This window comes from Physeter macrocephalus, chromosome 7 (genome assembly GCF_002837175.3).
Source record: "Physeter macrocephalus isolate SW-GA chromosome 7, ASM283717v5, whole genome shotgun sequence".
NCBI lineage: Eukaryota > Metazoa > Chordata > Mammalia > Artiodactyla > Physeteridae > Physeter > Physeter macrocephalus.
Genome location: NC_041220.1, coordinates 107,787,322 through 107,810,149, shown reverse-complemented (window position 1 = coordinate 107,810,149; position 22,828 = coordinate 107,787,322). Strand labels below are relative to the sequence as shown.

At 45.8% G+C, this 22,828-nt stretch overlaps 1 protein-coding gene across 1 annotated transcript in view; it reads right to left on the bottom strand.

Annotated features, from left to right (window-relative positions):
• Positions 1-22,828, bottom strand: part of STK32B (serine/threonine kinase 32B) — a 364,152-nt gene that overhangs the window by 204,202 nt on the left and 137,122 nt on the right. The window contains exon 3 of the mRNA XM_024119534.2: positions 19,755-19,906. Within this exon, the coding sequence (XP_023975302.1) occupies positions 19,755-19,906 (152 nt within the window). The remainder of the gene's footprint in view (positions 1-19,754; positions 19,907-22,828) is intronic.

Here is a 22,828-nt window from a genome sequence, read left to right as displayed (position 1 = left end):
ATTGCTACTCCAGCTTTCTTGTGATTTCCATTTGCATGGAATATCTTTTTCCATCCCCTCACTTTCAGTCTGTATGTGTCCGTAGATCTGAAGTGGGTCTCTTGTAGATAGCATATATACAGGTCTTATTTTTGTATCCATTCAGCCAGTCTACGTGTTTTGGTTGGAGCATTTAATCCATTTACATTTAAGGTAATTATCGATATGTATGTTCCTGTTACCATTTTGTTAATTGTTTTGGGTTTCTTTTTGTAGGTCTTTTCCTTCTCTAGTGTTTCCCGCCTAGAGAAGTTCCTTTTGTATTTGTTGTATAGCTGGTTTGGTGGTGCTGAATTCTCTTAACTTTTGCTTGCCTGTAAAGGTTTTAATTTCTGTCGAATCTGAATGAGATCCTTTGCTGGGTAGACTAATCTTGGTTGTAGGTTTTTCCCTCTCACCATTTTAAATATCTCCTGCCATCCTTCTCACTTGCAGAGTTTCTGCTGAAAGATCAGCTGTTAACCTTACGGTATGTTATTTAAAGTGATGTTGCTATTTGTTGCTTTTCTCTTGTTGCTTTTAATGTTTTTTCTTTGTATTTAATTTTTGAAAGTTTGATTAGTATGTGTCTTGGTGTGTTTCTCCTTGGATTTATCCTGTATGGGACTCTCTGCGCTTCCTGGACTTGACTGACTATTTCCTTTCTCATGTTAGGAAAGTTTTCAACTATAATCTCTTCAAATATTTTCTCAGTCCCTTTCATTTTCTCTTCTTCTTCTGGGACCCCTATAATTCGAATGTTGGTGCATTTAATGTTGTCCCAGAGGTCTCTGAGACTGTCCTCAAGTCTTTTCATTCTTTTTTCTTTATTCTGCTCTGTGGTAGTTATTTCCACCATTTTATCTTCCATGTCATTTATCCGTTCTTTTGCCTCAGTTATTCTTCTATTGATTCTTTCTAGATAATTTTTAGTTTCATTTATTGTGTTGTTCATCATTGTTTGTTTGCTCTTTAGTTCTTCTAGGTCCTTGTTAAACATTTCTTCCATTTTCTCCATTCTATTTCCAAGATTTTGGATCATCTTTACTATCATTACTCTGAATTCTTTGGTGGTATTTTGGGGGGTCTGTGAACTTAGTATGATTTTAGGCAGCCTCTCTGCTAAAGGTGGGGTTGTGTTCCTGTCTTGCTAGTTGTTTGGCATCGGGCATCCAGCACTGGAGCTTGGTGGCCATTGGGTGGAGCTGGGTCTTAGCACTGAGACAGAGATCTCTGTGACAGCTCTCGCCAAATGATAGTACCTGGGGCGGGAGGTCTCTGGTGGTCCAATGTCCTGAACTTGGCTCTCCCACCCCAGAGGCTCAGGCCTGACATCAGGCCAGAGCACGAAGACCCTGTCAGCCACACGGCTCAGAAGAAAAGGGGAAATAAATAAATAAATAAATAAAATAAAAATAAATAAAATGGAAAAGTAATTTAAAAAAAAGACGAGAGCAACCAAACCAATAAACAAATGCACCAATGATAACAAGCACTAAAAACTATACTAAGATAAACCTAAAAATCAGAAACAAGTCAGTCGCAGACAGCAAACCCCAAGTCTACAGTTGCTGCCAAAGTCTACCGCCTCAATTTTGGGTTGATTCACTCTCTATTCAGGTATTCCACAGATGCAGCGTATGTCAAGTTGATTGTGGGGATTTAATCTGCTGCTCCTGAGGCCGTTGGGAGAGATTTCCCTTTCTCTTCTTTGTTCGCACAGCTCCTGGGGTTCTGCTTTGGTTTTGGCCCTGCCTCTGCGTGTAGTTTGCCTTCAGGTTTCTGTTCCAGGCCAGACAAGACGGGGTTAAAACATCGGCTGATTAGGGGGCTCTGGCTCACTCGTGCCAGGGGGAGGGAGGGTTATGGTAGTTATAGTTGGAATGCGGGGCGAGCCTGAAGTGGCAGAGGCCGGCGTGACATTGCAACAGCCTGAGGCATGCTGTGTGTTTTCCCGGGGAAGTTGTCCCTGGATCACGGGACCCTGGCAGTGGCGGACTGTACAGGCTCCATGGAGGGGAGGTGTGGATAGTGACCTGTGCTTGCACACAGGATTCTTGGGGACTGCAGCAGCAGAGTTAGGGTTTCATGCCTGTCTCTGGTGTCCGAGCTGATAGCCACAGCTCGTGCCTGTCTCTGGAGCTCGTTTAGGTGGTGTTCTGCCTTCTGCAGGCAGACAGGGAAGGAATCCCCTCTCCTCACACACCCTGAAACAATGGTCTCTTGCCTCTTCGGCAGTTCCAGACTTTTTCCTGCACTCCCTTCCGGCGTACTCGCCCCCTTCAGGCTGTCTTCACACAGCCAACCCCAGTCCTCTCCCTGGGGTCTGACCTCCGAAGCCCGAGCCTCAGCTCCCAGCCCCGACCCGTCCTGGCAGGTGAGCAGACAAGCCTCTCAGGGTGGTGAGTGCTGGTCGGCACTGATCCTCTGTGCGGGAATCTCTCCGCTTTTAGCCACAGCTCGTGCCTGTCTCTGGAGCTCGTTTAGGTGGTGTTCTGCCTTCTGCAGGCAGACAGGGAAGGAATCCCCTCTCCTCACACACCCTGAAACAATGGTCTCTTGCCTCTTCGGCAGTTCCAGACTTTTTCCTGCACTCCCTTCCGGCGTACTCGCCCCCTTCAGGCTGTCTTCACACAGCCAACCCCAGTCCTCTCCCTGGGGTCTGACCTCCGAAGCCCGAGCCTCAGCTCCCAGCCCCGACCCGTCCTGGCAGGTGAGCAGACAAGCCTCTCAGGGTGGTGAGTGCTGGTCGGCACTGATCCTCTGTGCGGGAATCTCTCCGCTTTGCCCTCTGCACCCCTATTGCTGTGCTCTCCTCCATGGCTCTGAAGCTTCCCCCTGCCACCTCCTGTCTCTGCCAGTGAAGGGGCTTCCTAGTATGTGGAAGCTTTTCCTCCTTCACAGCTCCCTCCCCGTGGTGCAGGTCCCATCCCTATTCTTTTGTCTCTGTTTTTCCTTTTTTATTTTGTCCTACCCAGGTACCATGGGGATTTTCTTGCCTTTTGGGAAGTCTGAGGTCTTCTGCCAGTGTTCAGTAGGTGTTCTGTAGGAGTTGTTCCACATGTAGATGTATTTCTGATGTATTTTTGGGGAGGAGGGTGATCTCCACGTTTTACTCCTCTGCCGTCTTGAAGGTCCCCCCCCACCTCTAGCTTTGAGCTGAAGGAAGAAGTTTCGTTTCGACCTCAAGTCCACGCAGAGCTTTCCAAACCTGCTTTTTGCAGAACCCTGTGATGAGGTATGGGGATTTTGCCAATATCTTAGTAAGGCAGCACTCTCCCATCTGGCTCTGTATCCCTGTGGGTCTGTTCCATCACCCCAACCCTACAGGAGAAAAGCAGTGTGGGAGGACCTGGGTGCCATGACTCCCTCACACACTATATGGGAAGGTTTCAACCACTTTAAAAATAGAACGGCTTATTTCAGTGTGTTTTGGCCAGTCCCACAAGTGACTTTAGGTGGCTTACAACACACACATAGAAAACAAAATGGTGATAAAAATAGAAAGAGATTAGGGACCAAGGAATTTTAATGTCAAGTAGAGAACAAAGCAATAAAAAGAGAAGAGCAGAGAAATGCAGATCAAAATGAGGCAGGGGGCTTCCCTGGTGGCGCAGCGGTTGACAGTCCGCCTGCCGATGCAGGGGACACGGGTTCGTGCCCCGGTCTGGGAAGATCCCACATGCCGCGGAGCAGCTGGGCCCGTGAGCCATGGCCGCTGAGCCTGCGCATCTGGCGCCTGTGCTCCGCAACGGGAGAGGCCACAACAGTGAGAGGCCCGCGTACCGCAAAAAAAAAAAAAAAAAAAAAATAATGAGGCAGGAAATGAACATATAAATGCACATGGAAGAATGAACGTCCTTCAACGTGTGAAGAGCTCAGGCACTGTAACATTTAATAATACACATTTAAAACTTAAGCACTAGACATTAGTCCCATTTTACAGATGATGAAACTGAGTCTCAATCGATCATCCCAAGTCCTGCAGCCAGTGACCTGAGACTCAAATTCAGGTCTGCTTGTCTGAGGGTTCTTGCTTCTTAAGGCACCCTGCAGCCTCTCTAATGTGGTATCGCTCTGAGCTTTCTTTCAATCACAGGGGAGAGGATGACACAGCCAGATACACAATTTTCATTATCAGAATGAAGATGTTTTCTAGTTCCTTAGGGAAAACAAACTTTTTTCCCAAGCACTGACTTCAAGAAAGGCATCACTCACATAGCAGCACTATTCACAAAAGCCAAGACATGGAAACAACGTAAATGCCCATCAACAGATGAATGGATAAAGAAGATGTGATATATATATATATGTAATGGAATATTACTCAACCATAAAAAAGAATGAAATAATGCCATTTGCAACAACATGGATGGACCTAGAGATTATCATAGTAAGTGAAGTAAGTCAGAATGAGAAAGACAAATCCCATATGATATCACTTATATGTGGAATCTAAAATATGACACAAATGAACTTATCTACAAAGCAGAAAGAGACTTACAGACATGGAGAACAGACTTGTGGTTGCCACAGGGGAGGGGGGTAGGGGAGGGATAGATTGGGAGTTTGGGATTAGCAGATGCAAACTATTATTAAAGAATGAATAAACAACAAGGTCCTACTGTATGGCACAAGGAATTATATTAAGTATCCTGTGATAAACCATAATGGAAAAGAATATGAAAAAGAATGTGTGTGTGTATACATATATATACATATATATGTATATATATAAAACTGAGTCACTTTGCTGTACAGCAGAAATTAACACAACACTGTAAATCAACTATACTTCAAAAAAATACATTTTAAAAAAGAAAGAAAGAAAGGCATCCCTCACATGGGATCAGAGAAAGCTTCACAGATAAGCACTGAGCAGGGTTTTGTGGTGCAAATTGTAGCTCACCAGGTGAACAGGGTTGGGAGAAAATTCAGGAAAATGGAACATCACATGCAAAGACCTGAACAAGTGTCTGAAACCACTTGGTGTTGATGATTGGCTCCAAGGAGTCCAGTACTTGTGGAGCTCAATGTGAGGTTAACTAATTTAATCACAATGTCAAGTTTAGTCAAGTTGGAAAACCAAAGAGAAGTGAAGAGAACATTTAATTTAAAGATGGATAATAAAATCTTATTAAGGTGGTCTCCACTAATGTGGAATATGGAGCAACTCAGATAGGTAAAACGAAGCATTTGAGGAACTGATTTATAATGTAAGCAAGATAGATGCACTAATTCCAAACCACATAGCCTACTAATAGGTTTTCAAATATTCAGGAGTACATGGTCACATAGCAACAAAGATATGCTGATGACAAACACTTAATACATTCATTAAAATAGCTCCCCATGGTACCACTCCTGTGTACACCTTATTAGACTTTCTATTTCCCACACCGTGTTGATGTGCGTGGGCCTGCCTCACTTGGAGCTGTTTTTGCACAAATCACCACCACGCATCCTTAATTAAAATGACATTCACTGCACACCAGATGTTCCCCAGACTTGTGGTTGAGAAGGGCAGCTGAGGCCACCCATCTGAATTTTAACATCCCATAAAGGACCTCCATAAGGCCTGAGACTCCTTTGAGTTTACCATCCAGACGTGAAACCCGTGACTGGCTCAGGGTTCATCAGAAATCTCATTACTCCCAGTACAGATCTCAAGGGTGCGAACAAAATGGAAATTGTCAGAGTGGTTTAGACTGATTTTCCCTCTCACTGCACCTCATACAAAAGCGCAGAATTCGGAGGGAAAGACAGGATTAGCCACCTCTGTATAAACGCTGTGCACAGCAGGAATTCTAAACCAGCCTGACCCCAAGATCTGCCATTGTGGGAATTCCCTGGCGGTCCAGTGGTTAGGACGCCGGGCTTTCACTCCCGAGGGCCTGGATTCAATCTCGCAAGCCCCACAGTCTGGTCAAGAAAGAAAAAAAGAAAAAAGAAGAAAGAAAATTAAGATTGCCATTGTGTCTCCCACAATTTATATTTTAAGCAAATGATCAGGGAAGCAGATAAAGTTTTATAATCATAATAATAGCTGAGTTTGAGATTTAACCATTGTTGGGCACCATGCCCTCATTTTACATAGATTTTATGAAGTTCCCACTCTGTGAAGTAGGAATACTCCATCATAAGAAGTGGTTAGGATGACACGGGATAACACATTTTAAAGACAAACTGACATGCAAAAAGAATGCAATGCATTTTAGATATTGCTATTATTGTCATTGTTATTTGCTGAAAAAAACAACAACACGTGTTCTACCATGAAACATAATAGTGAGATTTACTCCAGGTGGCATGAGGCGCTGTTGATAAATTTAATAATATAATTAACCAGACTTCAAGATCAAAGAAACCAAACACCTAAGCATCTTGATGATTCTTCAAAAGGCATCTGATAAAATTCAAAGTCAACTCCAAAGATTAAAAAACTCTTAGGAAAACAAGAATTAAAGGATAACATCCATAAGGTTATCCATGCGCTCAAACAAGGGAACTAGTTAAGAGGTAGAACTGTTGGAAAAGTAGAATATGTTGCCTCATCATTCAAGTATTCATTCATTTTACCAATATTTCTGGAGTGAATTCCTTGTGATCAAGTGCTGGTGGCCCAGAAATGATGCATTCATTCTGGAGGAGGAAGTAAATAAACCACTAAGTGAATTTAATTTAATTTCTGATGGTGACACATGCTCTGAGGAAAATGATCCAGAGTATTGACAAACAGATAGAAGGGCTGCAGTCATAAGAACCTTCCCGTCACACATGTCCCTCACTGCCTGAAGCAACTAAAGGGATGGCACAGAGTTCAGCCTGAAACCCACTGGTCCACCCACCACCTTGCCACATAGCAAAGTGAGACCAAGAGGATGACAAATGATGAGAGACGGTCAGCCCCAGACAGTGGGTGACGTACAGAGCCGGGAGCCTCCTCTCAGCTCCGCCCACAAACCCTGCCCTGCCTCATCCCTACAGGCTGATGAAGTGCTAAGGCCACAATCTCTGCTGGCCACAATTCTTACTTTTTTCTTCATTTGTTACCTGTCTGCCCCTGCAGGCAACCGAGTCTGTGAGTCCTAATTTGGCATGGCTTCTGGTCCCAAGGGCCTGAGGGTAAGGGTCATTTCTCAAGCCCACCTGCTCATAGAAAGAAGCCAACTGAGGTCCTGGCAGATTGAGTCCCTGCTGCTTCTAAAGAGGTTTGAGCGGCGGGGAGGGGATTCGTGTCTGCCATGGGGTCTACCATCACTGATCCAGGGCAGTGGAGCTACGTGCTTATCTGAACTTGGACTGATTCCTCAGGACATTTCCATTGCCTACATTCCCCACATTAGTTCTTCCTTTTGTTTTCTCGCTTGGTAATATCTTATCTTGAATTTGAAAAAATTTGTGTGAGTGGCTTTAAGTAATTTTCGAGCGAAACAATAGGGTAGAAGAGGAATAGAAAGAAAAAAAGAGAGGGGAAAAAGAAAGAGTAAGAGAACCCTGCAGAGTGGTACCTGGCTCACGGCAGGTCATCAGCACCCAGTATCATTGAGGATGTGGGCCGTGTATCACAAGTGCTACCAATAAGATGATCCCAGGTGCCTCTGGCGTGGCACTGAATGCCATCAAATGCAGAGCAAAGGGCTACTCACTCCAACTCCAATTGCATTTCCATCCTGAATATATCAAGGGGAAAGTCTGGGTTTGATGTCAGCCTCTCTTCCACACTATCCTACTATACCTGTCAATCTCCATTTCAAGCAATGAAAAGACCTGATCTCAGGTTCACCATCTCGGCAGGCAACAGTATTTAGTTAGAATCTAATGATACTATATATGTTTCATGGTATAAATTCATAGTGTTGCTTTCTATTTAAGAAAACAGAGGATAGTTTTTTACTCGTGGGGTAATACCAAGCTTTTAAGATCAAGTTAATCTAAATAAAAAAGTGAGTTGATATAAAAATGTTAAGTCCATAATGTGCAGGTGGTTCTTAGATACGAAGATGATGCACCTATCATCATGAGGGACCACTGTGGGGTCTCTCCAACCTCCTTCTCCAGGAAGTCACAGAATCAATTTATCACTTGGAAAGTGGATAATCACTTTTCAAAAGGTCATTTCAACATTTTTTTTCTTTTTTTTTTTTTTTTTTTGCCGGTTGAAATGTGCCTCGGGAATGTCAGGTTGCTAGCATTAGCAGGGCATGGAGGAAGGGGAGGTAGCAGCAAAAAAGGCTGGAGTAAACATGAATCTTACAGAAATATATTTTACATATGCCTCATTCCCCCACTTCAGTGTGAGCCAACAGCCTTAGCCCTATTGTAAAGAACACATTGGCAAATCAAAGGTACGTGCCCTGCCAATCAAAAAGAAAACGCACTTCTGTTATGAATTATGGAGAACTTAATTAAAAATGAAAGAAGAAAAGGATTTTTGAAATCGAGAAGCATTTAAGTGCATTGTTCTGTTGCTGGGGCACATATGTTTGCATATTAAACTCAGCATGTTATGGGGCTAATTTATCATCCGTGCAAAGCGTGTTCTCCTGGGCTAGAAGCCAGGGGTACAGACATGAAAAGGCATGGTCCCCATCCTCAGGGACCCACTGGGAGAACAGGTAGCTCCCCATTTCTTCCCAAACATCCCTCCCTTTTCTCTCCCATCCATTGAGAGACTGCTATGTCCCAAGCCATGGATTGGGTGCAAACACCCAACAAATGGATTATCAAGTGCCCACCTGTGCCAGATCCTGTTTTAGGTACTGGAAACACAGCACATGAGATACACAGGACCCTGGCCTCGGGGAGCTCATATTTATTCTAGGAAAAGTCTGTAAAGTAATGAGCAAACACCAGAGGCAGAAAGGAGCTGTGCTTTCTACATAAACCAGGGTGATGGGACAGAGAAAGCCCGGGAGCTGGATGAAGCCAACGGTCCAGGACAGCCTCTTGTGAATGAATGAGCCATGACCCTCTTTTGAGATTCTCGGATGGAACAATTACAGGGCAGACTCTGATAAGGACCACACGAGAGCACTAGCCACTTGCTGTGGGGACCCAGAGGAGGGAGCAAGGATTTCTGCTCTGGACAGAGGTGCTGATCAGTGATGTCTCTGGAGGATAAGGGTTTCTGACTGTGGTGGCCTTTGTAGGTTTCCAGTTCAACGTGTCAACAATCCAGCAAACACATCTGGCTTCTAAGTCAGTGAACATCCTGAAATCTCTTCTTGCACATGTGTCGGGAACATTGCTCCTCCCGTCACCACCTTTCAAGATATTTCTCCCAGTTTCACGCGTGACTGATAATGTGGCTGGAAATAAAAAACCCAGTGTCACCTGTGAAGTAGTCGCCCCTGGGAGCCGTGGGTGGGTTCGTGCAGGGCAGGGTCCCCAGGTGAGGGCACCGACCCCTTGGAATACAGAAACGCAGCCAGAAGAGGGACTCACAGAGAAGCAGCATGTACACTTATGACTCCCGTTGGGCATCTGCACCAGCCGGACGGCGGCCGAGGCTTCCACAGAGCGTGGGAGGCCGGGAAAGTGGTGGGAGATGCTCAGGCTTTGGAGTGAGACAGACGGGTTAAAACACTGACTCCCCAGCTTAATGGTCCGATGATGCTGGGGAAATCGCTCCACCTTACCAGATCTGGGTCTTTTCATCGACAGATCGACCTAATGATGCTCGCTGCATGCCTTCCCCCCTCCCTGCACAGGAAGAAGGCTTATGATCTACTGGAGGGAAGGGGCTGAGAGGTGGAAAGGAGTGAATGAAGTCTAGTCTTGCAGAGGCAAAGTCTTACAAGCAGAGAGGAGGGGTCAACACATTGTCAGGGTCACGTTCAGACAGGGCATCAGGAGTCATGGAGGAGAGTGAAGGTCCACAGAGCTCTCAGGGGCAGCCAGGAAGGCCCTGGGGACCAGGCTACCATGTTGCAGGAAACTGTGAGGATGTGATGGTCCCCTGGGAGCTGTGCATGGCACAGGTAGCCCTGGGGATCCAATAGCAGGAAGCATGGCCCTCGAGGTCCCTTGTGATGGGTTTTCTAAGAAAATATCATCATTCTGGACTGAGGACCTTGCAAATCTCCACTCTGCCCTTCATGAGCAACGTGGTCTTCCACTGTCATTTACCATCGCCTCTCAAACAGTTCTCAGGGCAAAAGCACAAGTGGCCGTTTATCAACGAAGCACACATTCCTGAGAGTCAACAATAACTCTATTATATTCTCTGTGCGTCTCTACTGTCCAGACATAATTCCTGACTCCCGAGGCCCTGCGAGGCTCCTGGTTCTGTGGGAGCCGCGTGCGGCTGGGGGAGCACGTTCAGGCATCCCTTCCTGTCCCCCGTGGTATCTGTCACTGGCCTAGGCACAGCAGTTAACCTCAGTGCGGAACAGAACACTTTTCTTTAACCACGAATGTGCTGCCTCTAGTTTTACACGTTGAGATGTATTTTCATTAAGCCCGTCATTCTTTGGATTTGATCACACAGTCTGGGTCATTCTGCTCTGCTTCTCAGAGTTGGCTGTGCTTGGGCCCAGTTCTCAGCCCACAGGCTGCAGGGCAGGCTGCAGTGGTCCAATCTCACACTCACAGAGCAAGAGAGAGACAATTCAGGCTACTGGCTGTCATAATGGTTAAGCAGCAAAAAGTCTTCCTTAAATGAAACCAAATGTAGACATGACGAAACAGGAATGCAGAATGAGGCAGGACAGAGGCCTGGTCCCTACACATTCAGCTCCATCAGCCCCAAGTAACCACTAAGGAACTTCCTGGGTCCCCCAGGGCTCCAGGGAAACCAGTGGATAGAGTCTAAGGCCTTCGGGCCATGGAGGAGAAAACTGTATCCGGAGAAGGAAGGTATCAAATTTCAAGTGAGTGGATAAGATCCCAATGGCAGGTCTCAGTTTTCCCTCTGAAATTCCCACACAATTTCCAAAGACTCTTATCGCATCAGCTAGAAAAATGGAGGTGGTGCCACGCTCTGGAAACATTCTAATGCAATTTTTGTATCGCTTTGGGAGATGAACTTAACATAAAATTGCTCCTCACTGAGCATCCCTCGTCTTTATCTGCAGTCCTTACGTGTATAACCGCATTCACTGCCTTCCACTGGCAATTTCACGCACACAAACTGTGCGTGGGATTTACAGGCTATTACCCATCCTTCAGTTTTTCTCAGAAGGAAGTATAATAATGTATAACTCGCTAACAAATTATCATTTCCATAGGACTTTCATTCACTGGTCCTCATGTGATTTGGGCTTCACAAAGCATGGAAGGGAGGGAGGTATTATTCCCATTTTACAGATGAGGAAACTGAGGCTTTCCAAGAATACCATCCTAGGAAGGGGAAGGACCATTTTTTGTCCAGTATCCAACTACTGTATTTCTTCTTTTTAATTCCTCTCAAGGTATCTCTTTCATTGCTTATTCATCTTAGGTTCATGAGGCTTATCCCCGGGCCTGGCTCCCAGAAGTTGGTTTAGGAAGAGCAAAAGCTTTGGTGTTAGATCTGGGTCTATCAGGGTTGTGCTGGAGCTGGCACATACCGGCTCATGAGAATTGCTGAATTTTCAGAAATTTTATAAGCTGGTCAACATGCTGTTAGTTTGAACTCAGCCATGTCTTAGTCTGTTTGTGCTGCTATAATAGAATACTATAGACTGGGTGGCTTATAAACAAGAGAAATTCCTTTCTCACAATTCTGGAGGCTGGAAGTCCAAGATCGAGGTGCGGACAGACTTGGTGTCTGGTGAGCATCAGCCTTCTGGCTCATAGATGGTTGTCTTCTTGCTGTGTCCTCACATGGCAAAAGGGGAAGGAGTGAGGGAGCTCTCTGGGGCCTCTTGTAGGGGCAGTAATCCCATTCATGAAGGCTCCACCCTCATGACCTAATCATCTCCCAAAGGCCCCCACCTCCAGACACCATGCCATTGAGGGGCTAGGGCTTCAACATACAAATTTTGGGAAGACACATACATTAAGTCTAGAGCAGGCCATGATGGGACTATTTACACCATGGAAATCAGCTGACTCTACAAATCAGGACTTGCTTTTTGTCCTCTTGGACAGCTGTTAAGCATTTCCTGGTACATTGTTGCCTCTAATCCCAGGGCTGCCTCTCGTCAGCTACGTAATCTTACACAAGTTATTTCACCCACCAGTCCTCTGCTTCCCCAACTGTACACTGCGGATAAGAACATCCATCTTGTAAGATGATTCTGAAGATTAACCAGGATAAAATAGGAAAAGAGCCATGTACCATAGGTGATCCACAAAGGAGAGTGTTACTAATATTTTAGGCATTGATGAAGTGTGGGAAGACTTTAATGATTCCCCAAGGACCAAGGAGGGTCTTAATTACAGAAAAACATGTGGGAAGCAGGAGGAGCAGTCAGAGAAATGGGCACAAGAAGGTGCCATGTGGGGACAGAAGGTGGGGAATCAGAGGGCCCCAAAGACCACCGGTGGGTCCAGGTGAGTCCTGGCTTTCCCTCTGACCTTGGGCAAACTCCATGCCCTTCCTGATTGAATCCTGGATCCACCCCCTTCACCCACAGGAATTGTCTGATACACCGGGGCCCAACTCCACCCTCCTCGAGCCCTGGAGTTACACAGCATGACCTCTGGCTCCTCCTCCATCCCTTTCCACAGTTCAGCGCTGACCCCCTGGATGTCAGAATGCAGCTGGGACATCTTGTAATCCACACTCACCCCCTTAAGAATAACAAACCTAAGAAATCTGCCATCTTGAAAGCACAAACTGAAGTTACCAGTGATGTTAACAAATGTTGGAATAGAAAAGGATGAGAAAGGGACCCTGGATGAGTCAGCATCACCTCTTGTGCCCTTTTATTAAGGGAGTTACCATGGTGATGGAGACTAAAGAAGATGACACTAATTGGAATTGGGAAAAAACCCATGAGCATTTCCCATCTCTGACCTCCAGGACGTGGTGGACATTTGTAATCTCTTTATTTTTTAAGTTACCCAGGACCCCAAAGGACAGTGACTACTTAAGATGGAAGGAAGAGAGCAGGGGAGCAGGGTCAACTGTTTGCTGGTTTAAGGTCTGCCCTCTCTCATCTGTAAGCTCTGTAAAGAAGGACAGTGACTATCTCGCTCATTGTTCTATCACCGATGCCAACACAGGGTTTGGCATGTTGTAGGTCCTTAACAAACACTGAATGAATTAATTTATTGAACATTGGATGCTAGGAATACAGAGGTGAATAAAGCATGGTCCCATTCCCCAGGTGGCTCACTGCTAATGGAAGAAACAGATGTACAGATAGATAAATGTGATTGAGCTGCTTTGTACTGCAACAGAGTGCAGAAGAAAAGCACTGCCAGTTGAGGCCTGGGTGGCAATCCTGAGGCAGCTCGATAGAGGAAGTGGTGCCTGGCTTATAGACTTTAAGAGGCAGTAGCCATAAGGATTCTCTTCTTCTCTAGATCCTTAAAAATTAAGACAGTGCCTGGTACCCAGTAAGAGTCCAATAAATATCTATCTAATGAATGAATACTTGTGGGGACAGACATTCTCAAAGAGAACAAAGGGGAGACAGTGTTCCAGGCAGAAGGAACAGCATGTGCAAAGGCCCGGAGGGCTGATGACAGCAAGATGAATTACAGGTGCCACTAATCAGTTAGTAGGGTTGGGACAAAAATGCACCAAGATGGTAGCAGGGGTGGGTGTCAGGAGGAGAGACTGACATAATGTCAGAGGCCAGGGCATGGAGAGACATTTATTCTGTGGGCTTTGGGGAGCCATCGCAGAATTCTAATCAGAGAGTGGGCTCAGATTTGCACTTTGGTAAGACTTGCCCTGTGCTATAGACTGTGATTATGTCCCCTCCCCCAATTCATATGTTGAAACTCTAGTCTCCAATGTGATGGAGATAGAGCTTTGGGGGGTAATTAGGTCATGAGGGTGGAACCCTCATGATGGGATTAGTGCCCTTACAAGAAGAGGCAAGAGAGAGCTCTCTCTCTCCCCCAGGTGAAGACACAGCAGGAAGACAGCCATCTCTACACCAGGAAAAGGGTCTTCATCAGAACTTGACCATGCTGGCACCCTGATCTCAGACTTCTCAGCCTGCAGAACTGTGAGAAATAAATGTCTTTTAAGGCCCCCAGTCTATGGTAGTCTGTTACAGCGACCTGAGCTGACCAAGACACCCTGTGTGGGGAAAACTGGTGATGGCTGAGTGTTGAAACGCTGGTTGGGAGGTTGTAGCAATATTCAAGGCCAAAGATAATTAGTTTTATGGAAATGAAGCTGCTCAGTGACTGGTGATTATTTGTAAAGGGCTTCTATCCTTCACCAAAGGTCCCTGAGGGAACTTCTGTCTCTGTCCTCCCCCCAACCTCCTTTCCTGCCCCCTTGCTTCAGACAGATCAGATCCACCTTTAAACACCTTACATAGTTTTACTCTAATCAAAGGTCTCAATGCTTAAGAAAAACTAGCCACTAATTTAAGTGATTCTTTCTTGCCTGAGAGTGGCTCATAAAGACCTATATCTTGACTCAGCCTTTCGCTACTCAGAGAAGGTTCCAGAAACACTTGCTACGAGAACAGTTTAAACTGATTGCAGGTATCACTTCTCATCCTATCCTGCCAGGTATCTGTCCTCACAGTTAATTCGGCAGCAAACAGGGCAGGGGAGGCGCTGCCTAATTATAAACAGAACATTTTAACAGTATAGTAAATATAGTCAATCTGGTAAGCAGAATTGGATTTTGAAAATACAGTCTGAAAACACAATGAACTACCTACCCACTACAATGTAATCAGGATAAAAATCTAGTACCGAAATCTCAAGACTCATCTTCCAACAGTCAGCATGTCCTCATGTTCCCCGCTGGAAGAGAAGGAGAGAACTGGTCCAGCCAGCCCCAGACTAACCTGAAAGATGGGTGCTAATCATATGAACAGCAGTGGAGGTCCCTGATCCAGCGGTCACCTCATGCCTGGGACCATGTGGATGCTTGTTACATATTACCCCATTTGGTCCTTATAGCCACTCTATGATGTGGTCATCTTTTCATTTCCATTTTCCAAATAAGGAAACTGAGACACGGGGGGGAATCAAATCACTCTCAAGCCCTCTGTATTAGTCTGCTCAGGTTGCCATAACAAAATACCACCGCCTGGGAGGCTGAAGCAGCGGAAGTTAGTGTATTCTCACACAGTTCTGGAGACTGGAAGTCCAAGATCAGGGTCTGGGCATGGTCGTGTTCCAGTGAGGGTTCTCTTCCTGGTTTGCAGACAGCCACCTTCTTGCTAAGTCCTCACATGGCAGAGACTTGCTCTCTCTCCATCTTCTTACAAGGCCACCATCCTTTCGGATTAGAGTTCCACCCTAATGACCGCGTATAACCTTAATAGCCACCTAAAGATCCTGTCTCCAGATATAGTCATATTGGCGGTTAGTCATACTGTGGGGCGGGGAGGGGTCGGGGAAGCAACACAATTCCAGAGTAGCCGCTTTGCCTACAAGAGGCAGAGCTGTCATTAGAACCTGGGAGATCGGACCTCAGAGCCCAAATGTTGAAACTCTCCCCGCCATCTCTCCCCTCCCCTCCTCTCCCACCCCCCACCTCTCCAGGGCTCCCGCTGGTGCACAGCCCTCTTCTCTGGGGTGTGATTTTTCATTGCCTTTTTCCTTTGCTCCAGTTGTCTTAAGCCCCAGAGAGCAAAACAGCTTTGCTTCAGAACAGGTGAAAATATTGCACTTGACAACTCCACCTGGATCGTCACAAGCTTGGGAGCACCCATCATTCATTCTTTAGAGGGCAAATTGTCGTGAAAACTAATCAGTGCCCAGCCTTTGCCTCTGCCTTTGCCTTTGCCAGTTATAGAGCATGTCAGCAAAAGAGAAGAATGACAAGGGGCGTAGTCAGGCTTTCCAAGGCTGCGATAATTCACCCTCCATGTAATGAGATGAAAAGCTGATGTATAATTAATTTAAAGCAGTGGTGTCCTTATGAACCTGACAAGCAATTCCACACCATGCTCCCTCCTAGCAGGGTAAGGGAGGCAGCCAAACAGAAGCCCAGCAGGAGGGGCTCCATGCAGGGAGGAAGGGGGTGTGGTGGGCTAAGCAGGGTAGGGTCAGGGCCTTCTCACAGCAGCCATGGTAGAAGGGTTGTGAATGTGGGCCATGATGCCAGACAGCCTGGGTTCAAGTCCCATCTCCTCCATTTATTAGTGGTGTGACTCAGTTACCCCATCTGTAAAATGGGGACAATAATAATAGGATGATAGTAGGAAACTAAAGAGGCCGTTAGGAGGATTAATAGCAGTTAAAGAAGACACTTATCAAGTACCTAATAAACGTTAGTGGTATTTCCCTACAAGAACTGGAAACCTCGGGGCACACTGGACAGTCTTGAGTTTGAATCACAATTCCATTGATTCAGGTAAGATCATGAACTGCTTTGAGCCCTGCTTTACTTCTTTGAGAAATGGGGCCCAAACCCCTTGTCCCACAGGGCTGTTATGAAGACTCCAGCACAAGGATATAATGTCTGGGTTGCAGGTGCCAATCACGTGATGGACACAGTCACTACTGTTTTCTGGAAACAGCTCCCAACCTCCCTCTGCAGATTCCTAAGACTCAGGTGGGACCAACCTCCTGGCCCCTTCCCCACTGCTTTAGGAAGGGGCTCATGACCAGGTCAATCACGCCTGTGACCTTCAGCCTCTGCTGTGGCTGTTCAGCTAGTAGAAGTAGGAAAACCGTCAGTCAGCATGAGTCGTGGCTCTGAAACACAGCCAGCACAGGGGAAAGCAGGAGATAGAGACCGAAGTCAGCTGGAATTCTAGACTTTTTAGTTATAAACCCCAAGAAATTCCCTTTGATATTGAAGCAAGTTTAAGTTTCTGCCCCCTGAGCCACACAGTATGTAAAGTAGTCAGTACTGCCCAATGAATTAAGGACCCTCTCCTTTTCACTTATAGCTGGAAGGAGCATTATCTCTCTCTCTATCTATCTATCTATCTATCATCCATCTATTATCATATGTAGGTATACACATGCACACACACATATATACACAACCTCTTACAGTAAACAATATTTTCATTTACAGAAAATATACTGTCATATCTTTTCCTATCAGTTAACTCTCAAAACAGTGCTAGCAGTAAACAAGGTATTATTTTCACCTTTAGCAGGTGGAAAATTGAGGCCAAAGAGTTGTAGACTCCAAAATCAAGCAGCAGGTTCTACCCTTTCTTGCTTATGATGGGAATACAATGCCCTAAGAGGCCAACGTGCACAGGGAGCTTTCCCATTGACCCAGCGCTTACACGGAATTAAAGGGGTTCTGTCATTAATCTGTTGGCATCTTGGAGACCATGAACAGAGCATCGAAACACGGTCCTAAAAAGGGAGGATGCCGACACATCCTCCCTCCTTCAACACACATCACAGTCCAGATGTACATCCCATGCCCTTACTCGGTCTAAGGAGTCTCCCCTGAAACAGTTCAAGCTCAGAGATCTTCATCTCAGCGTTATTTACATTGGCAAGATAATTAGAAACAGCCCTAAATAACCTACACGACAGGTTAGAGGTTAGATGTCTTATTGAACTTCTCCACAGTGGAAGGTTATGTAGCCACTAAAAATGATTTACAGAAAGTTTGTAGTAAGGAGATAATGCTCCTACTACACAATTAATTTGAAAAAGCAAAATCCAACATTGTTATGCATGGTTTTATATCAATGACATTTACAGTCATATTGATATGAGAAAAGAAGTATAAAAAGAATTACACACCGAAATGTAATCTGGTGGTGGTAGGATTCTAGATAATTGTTGCCTTCTTATGTATGTCATTTTCTGTATTTTGCAATGAACCTACGTTGCTTTTCTGATTAGAAATGATGCAGCCACAGTGGAAAATAGTACGGAGATACCTCAAAAAATTAAGAATATAAGTAACATATGATCCAGCTGTCCCAATTCTGGGTATTTATCCAAAGAATACAAAAACATTAATTTGAAAAGATGTTTGCACTCCCATGTTCCTTGCAGTGCTATGTATAATAGTGAAGATATGGTAAACACCTAAGTGCCCATCAACAGACAAATGGATAAAGAAGATGTGGTATACATATATACAACTGATTACTACTCTGCCATAAAACTATAGATGAAATCTTGCCATTTGAAACAACATGGATAGAATTTGACGGTTATTATGCTAAGGTAAATACGTCAGATGGAGAAAGACAAATATTGTATGATTTTACTCATATGTGGAATATAAAAAGCAAAGGAACAAACCAGATCAATCAAAAACAAACACGTACATACATACTGAGAATAGAGTAGTGGTTACCGGAAGGAAAGGGATGGGCTGGGGGAAGGGGAGTGAAATGGGTAAAAAGGGAATCAACTGTATGGTGATGAATGGAAGCTTAATTTTTGGTGATAAGCACACTGTAGGGTATACGGAAGTAGAAATATAATGTTGTACACATGAAATTTATGTAATGTTATAAACCAAATGTTACTGCAATAAAAAATAAATTTAAAAAATTTCCTCCTACAGCGATCAAAACACGAAGAGGCTTATTTCCCCCAAATAACTGAAGTGTTTGGGTGGCTGGAGACATGACAAATGCACATTTGTTACCCAGATTCTAGTGTATGACACACAGTATGGCTTTTGCCCATAGAAATGCCCAAGTCTGAGGCATCTGCCAGGCAGACCTGGATTTTCTCAAACAGGACAACTGACGTCCCTCCTTGTCCTATCACCCAATGTTCAGAGTGCTTCTATATATGAAGGGCAAGAGAAATAATTGGTGATACTAGGGATTCAGGCTAGGCTAGACTTTACCATCAGAAAAGATGCTCTTAAGGTCAAAAATCTATCTGATTTCTCAGTAAGGACAGATAAATAAACAATAATTTGGGTTCAAGGTGATGCAGGCTATGTTGGGTCAAGCACAGGTCAAGATGGAGACATGAGTGTTCACTCAGCCTGTGGGGCAGCAAAGCCTCCTCGCCTAAGTACCTCGAAAGCTGAACCAAAGGAATGCACAGCATTTGGTCAGAGGAAGCTGGGGAGACAGGAAGGTGGAAGTTTCAGGAAGAGGAGACTTCACATGCAAAGACACAGAGGCAGGGAAACAACCAGCAAAGGGGCAAATCTAGGACACAAATTAGAGCAGAGATGATAGCCAGGGGTGGGAGGGAGAGAAAGTTCCAGAACATGGCTCCTAGTGGGCCTCGTCGGCCAGATTCAAAACTTGGAATTTAGCATGTCCACACCGGGCAGCCATCCTAAGTGGAGTAAAACATCAGTTCCTGATGTTCATGGCAAGTCCTTCTTGCCATGAACCCTGTGGGTGTAATTTTCTAAAAAGTTAAACTCCCCTTAGAAGACTCCGTTTGGCATCCTCTTACAACAAACATTCTACATGTGTTCTCAAACATACAAAAACCTTCTCTTCTAAACCGATTTCAATTCTGATTCACCAGGTAAGAGGACTGAATGAAAATTAAGCATATGCTCAATGATTTCATCAGAAAATGTACTCTACCGAATAGTCATCAGAAAGCGTACCCAACGAAACAGTCAAAAGAATATTTGAACCCAGAAAATTTCATTTCTTTCTCTCTACAGTACAGAAGCTTCCTTCTAGCAGAGCCATATTTGCATTTGGCTCCATAATGAGGATTTCACCGGAGCCCTGGATGGAATCACTCACCACAGATTGACCAAGAAAGGATGCTCCAGCCCCTGCATGATCTGGAGCTCCCGGAAGACGTTCCGGACTTCATCCCTCTCGATGCACTTCTGCTTGTTCATGTACTTCATTGCGTACATTTTCTTAGTGTCTCGCTTCTGCACGATGCAGACCTGAGTGACAGCCAAAAGGGAGAACATTCAGGCCAACGTTTCAAAGGAACAAAAAGGCAGCCCCTCACGGCATCCCTACTCCTGGGTTCAAGTCTTGGTTCTGAAATCTTGCTAGTGGAGCAGCGCTGGCTACGCCACAACCTCTCCAATATTTGCAAAATGGAAGAGCTGGACCAGATTCACCTGTTGATCAGGTATTTACACTAAGTAAGTGCTGAAAAAGCAGCTGCAGAAACAGGAGGAGGAAGAGGCAGCCCTGCACTCAAGGAGCTCACAGCCTGGGAGGAAAACAGACAGATGCACCGATATCTACGATGCTGAGATACACGTATCTGTGTCTCCCGTGGCCCCCGCCCCCCCACTTCCGCTCACACCTCTATCGCCAGCCCCGCTTCTCTTTGCCCGACGATTCTGTCTGCCAGCAGAGCCCGTGTTGCTGTAACAGACTGGCGATGCCAAAGAGTTAAGGTCCACAGAAGCAACACTCGGCCCAGGCAGGCAGCTGGGGCATCTACACCCCAGGCCCCTTGTCCATCCCACGGCTCCCAGAGTTTGAGAGTTTTCCCACAGGGCTAACTGGCTTGATGGCACACCCTTACCAGCAGCCTCCTGCCTTTCCTTCCCTGACTCACTTCCCAACTCACTACCTGTGCTTTCTTCCTCTCCAGAGCCCTTGGGGAGACCCAAACTAAGGCACATGGGCCCTGGGGGAGCAAAGGAGAAGTGGTGACAGCAATGGTGGCAGCTCCTGTACGGAGCACTCTACTTTGGGAGACTGAGCAAACTGTCTGCTTGGTTATCTCACGTAATCCCCACAAGAACCTTGCGAATAAAAGCTCCATCTTCCCTTGAGCACGAGGAAGCTGCAGCCCCGTGTGCACTAGTTAACTTGCCCAGAGTTCAACAAGCCCCTCGGTGTCAGTCCAGTGATTCAAACTCACAACAGTCTAATTTTTGAGTGGCACCCCTACTCACAAGGGGCAGCGCTGGGAGGGGGGACATGCTGTCAGAGAAGGCTCTCTCGAGGCACTAATGCCAGAGGGTGGGCATGAAAGGATGGAAAGATGGCAAAGGCAAAAGAAGAGGCTTTTAGGGGAAAGGAAAGATATAAAGGAGGACATGGAGCCTTAGGACACCTGGCAAGGAGTATGGTGTGGCTGGAAAAAAGTAGCAGGGTGAACATGTACTGTATTCCCAGCATCCTCATGGGGAACTGTATTCATTTCCTCGGGCTGCCATAACAAAGTACCACAAACTGGGGGCTCAAAATAACAGAAATTTACTGTCTCACAGTTCTGGAGCCAGAAGCTCCAAATTAAGGTGTTGCCAGGGCCACGTCCCCTCTGCAAGCTCTCGGGGAGGATCCTTCTTTGCCTCTTCTAATTTCTGGGGGTTGTTATCAATCCTTGCTGCCCCTTGCTAGCAGCTACATCACATGAATTTGGAGGCGGATATTATTCAACCCAGTACAGTAACTAGTTTTATTACCCTCACTTGACAGATAAAGGAAGAGAAGCACAGAAAGATTTTAGACCTTCCTCACGCCTCAGGACTCAAACCCAGGCTCTCTGCCTTCCCAGGACGCACCAGTGATGCATCCTCCCTGGGAACAGGTCTGTGATAGAGAACGCGAGGGATATGGTTACGGGCCTGGGAATTCGGGTTTTCTCTGAGCGTCCCAAGTTGGTCTTCTATTGGAAATTGGACCCCTTTTGCTCCGACGTGCTATGAATCTGAGGCAGATACAAGACGGTGGGGAAAAGCCTGAATTCCAATTCCCACTTTGGTTCTTGCTGCCTTTCTGAGCTTCTGTCTCAGCATCTGTCTGAACTGAGTTATCAAAGCCCACCCTGCCCCACTGGGGTGAAACTAAATGAGACCAAGGAAGTGGGAGTGCCCAGCTGTGTCTGGGAGATGATAAATGTCACCCGAATCTCAATGTCTTAAGAAGCACATTTCATGAAATCTCCAAAAGAATGCTTTTCCAAGCAGTACGATTAGTGGCATGAGGTTGAAGGCCCAAGAACTTTACCAGTGAACTTGAAAATATAAAACCACAGAAGGCAAAGGTGTGCTGGACAAAAGCCCCTTGGGGCCCTGGTTCGCAGGAATCTGAAGAGAGACTTCCAGAGCCCTGAGACCCACGTCCACAGGCAGACACGCAGGGGGCAGATCATTCCACTGATTAGGGTTTCTCATCTCTCTCACTCCTCATTTGCCTTCTCAGAAGAGATGTGGAGTAGACATGGTCTCTGCCAGGGCTGGGAGCCCTGAAGTCCAGTTGGCTGCATCATCTCTAAAAGCTGAGGCTGTGATTCCCCGGAGTCTGAGCAATGCCCCCATCAGAGGAAGACCCCTCCCAGCCCCGGCTCTTGCTGGTATGACTGACGATGGGCAAAGGTGCTGAGAGATGGCTCTCACCTCCCGGGGTGGGGTAGCGGGGTGGGCAGGAAGAAGGAGGGTGACGCTCATAGCAGCTCGGAGACAGCTCAGGAACTAGAAGAGACTCTTCAAAATGGGATTAGAATTCTGGCTTTCAAAGCAGAGCTCAGGATTTGAATAGGGTTTGGAGGTCTGACTCTGGGTACCAGATAAGGAAGAGAGGTTGGTACAGGAAGTTGCCTGGAGCTTGAAGGCTTGGATTTACAAGTCAAAGAAGAGGTTGAGGCCTGGGGTCTTGGCCAGCTCCATGCTGATGAAAAGGTGTGGCTGGCAATCTGTGTATCTTCTTTGGAGAAATGTCTATTGAGGTCTTCTGCCCATTTCTGGATTGGGCTGTTTGTTTTTTTGATATTGAGCTGCATGAGCTGCTTGTATATTTTGTAGCTTAATCCTTTATCAGTTGCTTTGTTTGCAAATATTTTCTCCCATTCTGAGGGTTGTCTTTTCATCTCGTTTATGGTTTCCATTCCTGTGCAAAAG